The sequence below is a fragment of the Pleurodeles waltl genome, chromosome 3_1, assembly GCF_031143425.1.
Source record: "Pleurodeles waltl isolate 20211129_DDA chromosome 3_1, aPleWal1.hap1.20221129, whole genome shotgun sequence".
NCBI lineage: Eukaryota > Metazoa > Chordata > Amphibia > Caudata > Salamandridae > Pleurodeles > Pleurodeles waltl.
Genome location: NC_090440.1, coordinates 563,398,526 through 563,410,749, shown reverse-complemented (window position 1 = coordinate 563,410,749; position 12,224 = coordinate 563,398,526). Strand labels below are relative to the sequence as shown.

The following is a 12,224-nucleotide window of genomic DNA, read 5'->3' as shown; positions in this document are numbered from 1 at the left end:
AGTTTTTCCTTATTATGGCCAGTTGAGTTTTGATTGTAGTATGCAATGCCTCTGGTCCTTTTCTGAAAGTTTGTTTTGATCTCAAACAATAGCGCTAGTTTTATTCTAGAAGTCAATTCTAATCCCAGTGAGTGATGTTTGTTCAAAAGTTGTTTCTGGTGAGATTGCGTCTAATCACAGGGAGGATATCTTGGTGTGCTGGATCCTGAGATGTCCTATTAAGGTTATCATATTTTGTGCCAAAGGTGTATACCCTATCCAGCTGGTAGTAATGTTGGTCTCTGCTAAATTTCCATTTCTTTCTCTTGGCAATGTCTCCTTCAAAATATTTGATTGCCGCATTTACAATTTCATTGTTTTTGTGGTTATCTCTTCCCAATTGCTGTGATCAATTATTTTGATAATTTTCACTAACTTCCATTCTGTATTTTTCATATTGATCATTTGCAATTTCTATTAGTTGCTAAATCGTATGAATTGAGACAGTTGTGCATTCTCCTACCATTTTTTGATTATTTTGCTGGGTCAGTTGCTACCACACATGGGAAGATAAGACCTTTAGGCATGCAGTCAGCTTCAAAGTATTTTGTTAGGAGTGGTGGTGGGTTCCCACCACTATACAGGTTCATTTTTACAGCTTTTTCTAAAGCTTGTGAGGTGCTTCTGGCTAAGGAGGAGTTTGTAAAAGATGCACTTGCATTAGACTTCTTAGTCGTATAACAAAGACTATCTTTTGTTCTTTTCTGTTTCTATATTTTGCCATGCATAGTAGTTAAATTTAATTATGTATTAACATGGAAGACAGAGTGGGTCTTGTTAGGGCTTAGTCACCCACCAGTAGCACCCAATAATAACTTGAGAAATTATACTGTATTATAATGGCAAGGACTTTTTCCCCAAATTACCTATGGCAAGCACAGTATAAACTCCCAAGTAAAAACAAAATAGTTGTTTTAAAATACAGTGAATGATAAGTTGTAAAACATAGTACCGCATTCTGATTTTTTTAAGCATCTTCATTATTTCCTTGTTCCGTTGCATTTCTCGTGCTTAATGTATTTACGTAGTTCAGCTAACGTGTTTCACTTTGTATGGCTGTAACTCTAGGACTTTTCAGTGCTTCACCTTTATAGATGTAAGCCCAGGGCTTTTTCATACTGTATATCAATTTTAGATTGTATATATAAACAAGCATCTGCAATGCAATGAGTCTCACATTTGCTCGAGTAAGAGCTATTTGCGTTGTAAATTCCAAACTGGACATTTCTTGTCACATAAATTGAAAATAAAAAGTAAAACAGAAGTTTGCTCGCAGTCAAACGTATTATCGGCAAAATGCAGTTATCCATGTAACAGGGTCCATGTGATGCAAAGCGCTCGACAACTGCCAGATCGCGCTGCGTAGGAAATAAATAGAAAAAAGTAGTCCAGGACCCATACGGTAAACAAGGAGTCTCGTATGTTTTCAGTAGTTGGACGGTGCGCTCGAGGAGGGCATGCCTTCCACTAATGAAAGAAAGCTACTTTTAAAAGGCAAGCCCACAAACCAACCAAACTCATGGGCGTGCGATGAGCGTGGTTACAAGCCCATAGAGAGATTATAGCAGGGACAGAGCGCTTTGCGCTCGACCCTAAAAAAAAAAAATGTATATGTAAAGTGCAACATTGTGCCACAAAGTGCACTCACAATTTGCATATAGTAATCACTGCAGAAAGTGGATAATTCACTCTCAGTGCTTTCCTTCACAAAATTCACACAGTTTAGCAGTACTATTCAAAAAGCTGCAATGGAAGAAACCTTTGCAAATTCACACAACTCTAATTGTAATGCTCTCTCAACACACTAGTATATCACTGTAAGGGTATGTCCAATGTCCCTGTCAAACTTCAGTTTTGCTATAATGTACTATTTAGATATTGATTAGTGATCTGAAGGTGAGTGGTTTGCTGGGCTTGCAGGGTCCTGCACATGTGGCTGTAGACCCTGGGCAGTGTGACCACCCCCTGATGAGTCATCAATAAACTCTTTTTTGATGTGATGTAGCAAAAAAGTGGTATATTCTGTCATTCTCTTGGTATCCACTGAAGTCTGGGGCATGGGAGAACCAATGATATAGAGGTATTCTCTGCTGGGAATGTAATGAAGTTTGTGGAGATAGGAGAGACAAAAGTGTCCTTGTTATTTCTCTAAACTCACTCTTGTCCGTGGATCTTTTCCAGGTCTGATGCCAGCCTGTACTGTGATGACGTCGACATCCGATTTAGCAAGACCATGAACTCCTGCAAGGTATTGCAGATTCGCTATGCCAGTGTGGAGCGTCTATTGGAGCGTCTGACGGATCTGCGGTTCTTGAGCATCGACTTCCTCAACACATTCCTCCACTCCTACCGTGTCTTTACCACTGCCGAGGTTGTCCTTGACAAGCTCATCGCCATCTACAAGAAACCCATCAGTGCCGTGCCCGCCAGGTACCACCACAGACATTTAGTGAAAAATGATGGGTGTTCAAAATTGTCTAAGGGTCTTAAAGTGACTACCTGTCAAGATGCCTTTGTTTGTAGAACAGGGCAGGGCTGGAAGGGAACAAGATGACTGTGATTGTGATGCATCACTTGACCTGTGTATAGTTAGGCAGTTTATTTCTAAGGGCTGAGGACTTCAGCAATGGCATTACCATGCCATGGGAATATATTTTGGAGCTGATCGTTTGTTAGGACAGCCCAAAATCACTTTTCGATGTCTTTCACAGAGTTAGGCTCAGAGACTCTTCCGCCTGGACAATCTTGGTGGTTGTGACAAGACAGGGATCTACCAAAAGCATTTAATCTTGCTGTAGACCGGATCTCCATCAACACCAATCACAGAATAGTTACCACGTCAATTAAAAGCCAGAGCATGGTCCTCCTAACCTACGCAACCCCTGTTGTCGAACAAATTGTCACTGGGACCTTTATTAGTTTGGCACACGGTATTTCATGAGGCATCTGTATTCAATTAGATTGCTTGGTAAATAGAAGTCCAGTAATGTTCTTTAAGGCTTCATGAGGGTAAGTAGAGGGACTGGTGTAGTGGAGCATGCAAAACTGAATTGTATGTAGGTACTTCCTGCCAGAAATGAGTGTTCCCCTGTATATACTCAAATATACTACACTCCATAGTGTTCTCACTGTTTCCTTCTAGGTGCTTAGAATTTTGCTAGATAAGGAAACTAGGGGCACAGGCAGACTAATTTTGGTCACGTTTGGAGGTCTTAGAATTCAAATCTGGATTCTGAGTCAGTACTTTAACTACCAGGTCACCCTTCCTAACCCTACATAAACAGGAATTACGAAAGATTAACATATAAAGTTCTTTGCCACTTAATGCTATGGCAGCAGTCTTCATTTAGAAGTTTAGAAAATTAAAATAATACGTTTTAAATGTCATACTACACAAAGTACTTGGAGATTAAAAATGTGCAAAAGCTGATTATATAATATGTATGCATGTTCAAATAAAACAGAGTGTTTAATGTGGGTATTTTAGAAAACACCTACCTGCTACAATGCAGCCACTTTGCATCAAGGCCACATAAATGTCAATAAGGGCTGCCAAGGGTAACTGTTGAGTTGCAAAAATTGCATCCTTTTAGCAAGATCTGGCTTTCTGCCAATCGATCAGTGTTACGTCTCCTGCTCAGAATGATTTACAATTTCTGAAAGTGACATGGAAAAACCAAGACCCAAAGTTAGGTAAATGGGCTTTTATTTCACTGTTATTGTACCTCCATCACACTATGCTCATAACAGAAAGTACATACTGAGATAATTATTTTTTTCTATGATGACTTCAATGGTATGGCGGGGTCAGAGAACGTATCATGTCACTTACTTCTCTATAACGTTCTTGAGGCAAGTGGTGAGAACAAGGAGACGTGGCCAGCTGTCAAAATGGTGTCACCTATTGTAATGGAAGATATGTGAATACATTACTTCTCTAACACACAAGGGGGAGGAAGCACACTGCCTCTCATCCCAGCGTAGTTCACCCCATTGCATCCTGGTAAATACAGTATGCTTACTTCAAAGTTGCTGTAGTTTTTCACCAAAGTTGGTGCAAGTACTGCTGTTATCCCTAGACACGTGTTTCTGGGTTTAACCCTTCATCAGTAGAGAGCAGAAATAGTAGAGAGCAGAGAAAAGTAATCTGAGGCTGTGGGTATGCTGTCCAAGTCTTCACAGGTCACAGTACCACTCCACAGGCACAGAGGTGCATCTCAGGTGAGCCTGTCAGTTTATTGTCTCAAGGGAGCCTTTTAAAAACAAGGGGGTGTCAGGGGGAGGGAGCATACTGCCTCTCATCCCAGCACAGTTAACCCCATTGCATCCTGGTAAATGCAGTACGCTTACTTCAAAGTTGCTCTAGTTTTTCACTAAAGTTGGTGCAGGTAGTGCTGTTATCTCTAGACACTTATTTCTGGGTTTAGCCCTTCATCAGTAGAGAGCAGAAGTAGTAGAGAGCAGAGGAAATTCATTTGGGGTTGCTGGTATGCTACCCAAGTCTTCACAGGTCACAGTACCACTACACAGGCATCTAGGTGCATCCTAGGTGAACTTGTCAGCTCGTTAGCTCCAGGGAGCCTTTTAATCACAAGGGGGAGGGAGCACACTGCCTCTTATCCCAGCACAGTTCACCCCATTGCATCCTAGTGAATAGAGAATGCTTACTTCAAGTTATCTCTAGACATGTGTTTCTGGTTTTAGCCCTTCATCAGTAGAGAGCAGAAGTAGTAGTGAACAGTGAAAAGTAATCTGGGGTTGCTGGTATGCTGCCCACGCCTTCAAGGGTCACAGTACCACCCCACTGGCACACAGGTGCATCCCAGGTGAGCTTGTCAGCTCATTGGCTTAAGGGAGCCTTTTAAACACTAGGGGTAGGGAGCATACTGCCTCTCATCCTAACACAGCTCACCCCATTGCATCTTGGTAAATACAGTATGCTTACTTCAAAGTTGCTGTAGTCTTTCACCAAAGGTCGTGTAGGTAGTGCTGTTATTGCTATACGCGTGTTTCTGGGTTTAGCCCTTCATCAGTAGAGAGCATAATTAGTACAAAGCAGAGAAAGTCATCTGGGGTTGTTGGTATGCACAGGTCACACTATCACTCCTCAGGCACATATGTGCATCTCAGGTGAGCTCGTCAGCTTATTGGCTCAAGGGAGCCTTTTAAACACAAAGGGGGGAGAGAGCACACTGCCTCTCATCCCAGCACAGTTCCCCCCATTGCATCCTGGTAAATGCAGTACCCGTGCTTCAAAGTTGCTGTACTTTTTCACCAAAGTTGATGCAGGTAGTGCTGTTATCTTTAGATAAGTGTTAGGCTCCCGTGACTCAAGGGAGCCTTTTAAACACAAGAGGGGGGAGGGAGCACACTGCCTCCCATCCCAGCACAGTTCACCACATAGCATTCTGGTAAATGCAGTACGCTTACTTCAAAGTTGCTGTCGTTTTTTACCAAAGTTGGTGCAGGTAGTGCTGTTATCTCTAGACAAATGTTTCTGCATTTAGCTCTTCATCAGTAGAGATCAGAAGTAGTAGAGAGCAGAGAAGAGTAATCTGAGGTTAATGGTATGCTGCTCAAGTCTTCACAAGTCTTTACTTCTCTTGTTTGAAACAGTCCTTTCTGGGACATTACTGAGGGGAGATGGTCTTTTTTTATCTGCATGTGCATCCGCTCTTCTTACCACAGTATAACAGTGTCGCTGAGTCCTAAATCAGCAACTGCCAAATTGGAGGCTGCAGTGTTTTTCCGTCAAGAGATGATGAGAAATAGGTTCATTTGATGGTCCTTAACTGCTTCTAAGTTCTGTTTTCATGTGAGTCAGCTGTAGGTCTATTTGAGAACTTGGGCTAAATCTAGACTTTAAAAAGCTATCTGGGTGAAGTAAGAGCACAGCAGGTGGTTTTGTGTCTTTTGTGCAAAGATTTTAGTGCCTGCTGAGTAGGACCAATTAATGCTACACTAAACTTTACTGGAATTAATGCTTGTTAGTGGTGCACTATGTGTGTGCAGCTTTCCTACAAACCTGTAACCAATATACACGATTGAGATGCAAAACACACACAAATGTTTCACCATGGAAGAACCAGATGTTTTGTATTTTTCAATACTTATTTTAATATCTAAAAATTCAAGGATAAGTTAAAGTAGAAGAGCAAAGTACTGGCATGTCTCTTCTCGGTTGATTTCCTTGGGCTATGGTAGGTTTTGAGCTAGATGAGGCCTTTGTTCATTGTTTTTCCAGGAAGACTTGATTAAACTACAGGAGATAAATCAACCTAGTTTTGTACTCGGGAAATTATACGGATTTTTCATTTTGCTTCATGCCTGAGTTCTTCAGCTGCGAGGCAGCATTCTAGATGACCAAGGCCAAGAAATCTCTTGGGCAGAAGCTTTGGCTCTATTTAATGACTTATGCAGCACTAAGAGCGGACGTAGTGGGCAAGATATTTTCCCTCCTAGTGATATTCTTAAGGTAGGCCAAGGACCAAGGTTAGCACAACTCTCATAGAGGAAACAACACGCTATTCTTTTCTTTGCAGAAGTATAAGATAACAGAAATAAACAGCTGTCAAAGGGTGTCACTAGCTTTACAAATAGATCATGGAAAAATATTGGAGGCACTTGTTTAGGAGGGGCTATGTAACAGCGAAAGATCAGACCCTCATTTTGAGTATTGCATCAGTTTGGGGAAAAAATATCTGTATTTCCTAATGGCCACACAATCACCATTTCAGTTCTGTTTTAAACATAGGAAGTGCTTAATTTGTAAAAGATTGAGTACCTGTACGAAGGTTTTGCTCAGAAGCCCACCACCTGCGCTATCGAAGATGGAGGTGACAAATAATAAAGCTGTGTAGACTTGATTTCACCTCATGCCCCTTCAGTCCCTGCCTCTTTATCTCACTTTTGCAAGCTCTTTCTCATCCCTCCTTTCTACCTTTGTCAGAGTTTTTCCATCTTTTTCTTCCTTCTTCTTTCCTTCTTTGTGCTTTTCTTTCTCTTGCTCTGGTCAAAGTCTGAAAAGGGAAACAAAAGTGCTGTTCCCAAAAAATGAGTGCTATTTGCCCCATCTGCAAAACTGACTCAAACTAAGTACAGATCATAGCAATGAATTCTAAAGTGGGTATGCAAACAGTGTGGTGACATCCCATTGACTCCTGGCTGGGACCTGTCAGGGATGTTTGTTGATCTACAGGGGTCGGGAATGTATAGAATTTAAAACAAGAACGGACAGATCGTGAGTAGACCAGTATCACTTACAATTTATTCTCACTCATGAATACAAAGCATAGCAAAAAGGGAAATGCCAGCTAAGAACTTAGAATGGGACATTTCAATCATTGTGGTAAGGAGTGAGTGAGAATAGGTTTTCACTTTCCTTTGCACATCCTCATTGAACTCAGGGACGGTGTGGAGAGGAAAGCCGAGTAGCAGCCTATATTACATTACAACCCAATATGAATAGGATGACTGTTGTTTCATGTTGTAAGAAACTTTCGACTTCCTCTTGGACATTAGTCTAACATTACTGGGTATTGCTTCAATATAACAAAACGGCCCTTCCCTATGGAAACAAGGCTTGAAGGGTCTCCTACAGTTAAATATGATGTTCATAGACAACCTATAAAGATTTACGAAAAGGATGAAATAAACTAGACTGCTTTTATGTTTTCAACAGATCCCTGGAACTCTTGTTTGCCAGCAACCAAAACAACAAACTTCTGTACGGGGAGCCCCCTAAATCACCCAGAGCTAATCGCAAATTCTCATCTCCCCCACCTCTGGCGATCACAAAGTCTTCATCTCCCAGTCGCCGGCGGAAGCTTTCTCTGAATATCCCAATCATCACTGGTGGGAAAGCCTTGGACCTTGCTGCCCTCAGCTGTTCTTCAAATGGTTACACCGGGGTGTGCTCATCTGTCTCTCCATTCAGCAAGACATCCTTGGATATCCACAAGTTGTATGTCTCCAGCACCTACGCCAACAAGTCAAGCGATGAGCCAGATGCACCAGCTGACCGGCCTGAAGAGTCTGGCCCACACAGGCAAAGTAAGAATAGAAGGCACCTGTGCCAGGACGTAGGGTGAGGAATGGGGACTGGTTTGAGGGTTGGGGGTCTGTAGCCACATATTTTGTACAGAGGGTACACATTATACACTAAGGGGCAACACCTGTACTGAAGGGTAGAATTTGTACTAAAATATGGTCTATTAACTGAGGTCCGACGTTCATGCTGCCCGACAGTGGATACACTGAGGAGTACTACTGCAGTATTTTGTAGTATGATCTATACTGGGAGCTATGGTATATACACAGTGGTGGGGATTTACTACTGTTCAGAGCCTATATTGATGGACAGGTACTGCAGAGAATGTTGGAGTCAGTTGTGAGGGTGTGGAGTCTGTTCTGAATTGCAGATTGTAGAGTGAGTCTCATTTTGGACTTCTTCAGTCTATTATGAGATGCTGGTACCTACTGAGAGGAAGATATTGTGCTAAGGTTTACATTTCTGAAAAGGGGAGGTACCTGCGAGGGGTATCTTGGTTTGCACTGGAGAGCATATGCTGTGGTGGGGACTTGAATAAAGAAGGGAACTGAGGGCTGATTTCTGCTGAAGAGGAGAAGCTGTACTGAGGGTATATGTTTGTAATACTGGGTGCTCTGTCATTGACCTAGCAGGATGAAACCAATCATGGCTTTTAGATCCCCACACGTGAAGACTATGAGTGTCATTTGATGTGTGATAGCACCAGGGCATTTGCTGATAACCTATGGATGCTCCTTCCTACCACACTCATGGTTTCCTCATCTCATTTAGATGTTGGGTAATGCCTGGTTTCGGATAGTGGAGCCTCAGCTGTCCCCTAAATACCTTTTTTGGTAGGGCAGAAGTCACAGGCTTGCCAGCTAAAATCCTTAAAAGGCCTTTTGATGATTTTTACTGTTCACAACCAACATATAAGGCATGTAAAGCATCAACATGAAAATTAGAAATGTATCCCATGAAGTGGGATAGCGTCAGGCACATTTATATTTTGTTTTCTGAAAGAAATACCCAACTTGGGGGTTTCTTTCTCAACAAGAAAAAAATCAAACAGGTCACTTTGACATGGCTGCCTAGCAGGCATTGAAATTGTATCAGCGGGAGCACTTTCTCAGAGAATGTATGGCAGGCCATCTCCACAAGGACCTCTGTGGTTTAAATGACCTCCTATATCCCACAACCCCCCCACAAATACATTGGAGAGAGCACACAAACACCTGTTTATGAATGTAGGGCCACCCCTTTCTCGTTCCTTGACCCAACTGTTTGAATACTGAATTTCTATAAGTACCTTTATCAAAAATAATTCCATATTGAAGCAATATGTATATTTTCATATTTGTAGAGTTCCAGAGCAATAGAGTGCTGAATGTGGGACCAAGCACTAAGGAAGGTTTAATCACTGGTTGAAGGTCAAGTGTAGACTGTCAGGCAAGAATTAGTGCTCTTTAAAGATAGAACATTGTTGGAAATCTTAGGTGACAAGATTGATGGCGATTCTTCGATGAATGGACTCCCTTTTTCTAACTGATCCTGTCAAAATAGAGCATCAGCTTTTCCATTATGAGGAATTGGTCTGTAGTTTTTTACAAATTCATAGAAAAGAAACAGATCCATCTATGCTATTGAGAAGTCAATGCTCTACCTCACTTAAGGAACTGCAATTATCTGTGATCTGTAAATACTTCTGTAGTATGCTTTGCCCCAAACAAGTAATACCATCAATCTTCAAAAGACATTTTAATCGCGTAAAGTTCTTTATTAGTGCTGGTGTACTTTAACGCTGCTGGTGAGAATATTTACCGAAATAAGCTACCAGATAAATATGGCCAGTACTTGGGTCTTTCCTAGGTAAAACACCCCCCAAGAGCATGATAGGAAGCATTTGTTTCCATGATAAAAAGACAGGAGCACTAAAAAAGAGGAGCACTAGAAAAAATTTCTTTAAAGAAACAAAATTCCTGAGCTCCATCTTTTGAACAATCAAAACCTGCTTCCTTATATAGTAACTTGATAAATAAACCTCCTAAAACAATTGGAATCTAGAAGACTCTGAATAGCCCTGGCGATGGTTGAACTGGGCTACTGAAAGTTTATTCAAACATTCTTTTTCTCTGCATACCCGCTGGTGTGATTATGTACAACAAAATCTCTTCTGTAGTAGTATGACAGGCACATTTGTTAATCTTAGCTGAAAGATGGTAATCTCTCAATTGTTGGATATTTTTCAAAGGAGTCTGAATAAATGAAAATATTATCCAATTAGACTATAAACCACACCTAAGAATGCTTGCCACACTTCATCAATAAAGTATTGATACGCTGTACCAGTGTTGCAGAGTATGAAGGGCATAAACTGGCACTCTAAACAGCCCAAATGTAGTCCAAAATGCAGTTTTCCATTTGTCACACTCTCTGACTCTGAAAAGGTGGTAAGCTCTTTTGAGATCTAATTTTGTGAATATCTTTACATTTCTAGTTTGATCTCACAAGAAAGAAATCAAAGATAATGCGTAACGATTCTTCACTGTGATTATATGAGGGCTCTGTAATTTGTACAAGTTCTTATTCACCCTGATTTCAGGGATCAAAAATTGAGAGGAGACTGGTGGCTGCAAATGTCCACAAAACGCATTAGCCAGATCTTCCTTTTTGTTCTGCTTAAAATAGTTGGGGTCTGATTAAGATCCTGGCGGAGCGATTACTCTGTCACAAACATGATGAATATCTCATCCGCCATATTACAATCTCCATTGGCAATAATGGGATTGTAATACGGCGGACGGGATATCTTTCACGTTTTTGTGACCGATTATTCCCCTCCACAAGAATCTAAATGATGACCTTGGTCTCTGATTCAGTAAGTGCATAAACTTCACTACAGTGTATTGAAACACCTATTCACATGCAGTGCTTAATTTGTAAATAAAAACGTGCCGGTGCTCAAAGCTCTCCTTTTAAACATGCGGCTGCTGCAATTAAATGTGGGAACACGGATAACTGAGGTGGCATAATCCTGAAGCCATCTCGGGCCTCTTCAATTTATATAAAGCCACTCCCTGCATCTGATAGAGCGTTCCGTACTAATAATTTACCTGTACTTGGACGCTCTTTCGGCCGATGAATCTTTTGGCTAAGTGGGACTCTCTTCACCCGAGATCAGTCAATTTAATCAAATCAATAATCAATAACGAACGTAAGCAATGCCCTGATCAACATAACACTTAACAATTAATCCAGAATACATTTCGGCGAACCATGACCTTTCGGTCATGAATAACCACACCAGTTTATTCAAAGTTAATGAATTTATTTCCCTATATTAACAAAGCTAGCACAATATAGATGTGTCTCAACACCAAATGATAAACGTAAATGAACATTAATAGCTGTCCATAACGACGAAACAGGTGCAATCTATGCAGCATTTGAATAACAAGGCATTCGATGATAGCAATGCAAATCACTAAAACTATAATCTGTAATGAGCTAATTGCATACATTTAGTCAGCATAACAAGGTCTCAAATTGCACCGTGCAACAAAAGGAATCCTCATCTAACCTCAAATTAGCATCGGCATGTGGGACTTCATGCAAAAACAATTTAGCAACATTAATTTAGAAAAACTCCTAACTAGGGCTCTTATCAAAAATCAGCAGTTGGTTACCTAAAAGAAACACAATGCAATTGTACAATTTCCTTTCATATTTACCAATTACAATCAGCATTCAAGGAAGTCTTCGTCTCACAGGTACCGTTTCTCGATCAGCATGGGACGGGGCAAAGGGGCAGGGGTGGACGGGGCAGTTGCCTCACGGCGGCAAGATAAACTACTACTTCATGCAAAGGGACAGATCAAAGTTAAAGTCTCTAGGGTAAGAATCATTTAAGTCTCTTTCTCTCGATTAGAGAAAGCATCAAAGTCTCTTTCAAAATGGCGTCGCAGCAAGGTGGGCCATATTAGCTGCAAAATGGCTCAATGGGTGTGATGTCGGGTAATAGCTGCAATGGCTGGTAATGGCTACTTTCTTCTCGTGCACCTGGTTTAAATAGACAACAGTTCAAATCCAGTAGGGTCTTCCATTGGAGGGTTCATAGGTTGGCTTCAAATTGTCCAATCAAAAACAACAGTTCTCA

The 12,224-nt window shown here is 41.1% G+C and overlaps 1 protein-coding gene across 1 annotated transcript in view; it reads left to right on the top strand.

Moving 5' to 3' along the window:
* The window catches only part of RASGRF1 (Ras protein specific guanine nucleotide releasing factor 1), a 944,233-nt gene that overhangs the window by 575,927 nt on the left and 356,082 nt on the right, over positions 1-12,224 (top strand). The window contains exons 14-15 of the mRNA XM_069222980.1: positions 2,221-2,469; positions 7,721-8,091. Of these exons, the coding sequence (XP_069079081.1) occupies positions 2,221-2,469; positions 7,721-8,091 (620 nt within the window). The remainder of the gene's footprint in view (positions 1-2,220; positions 2,470-7,720; positions 8,092-12,224) is intronic.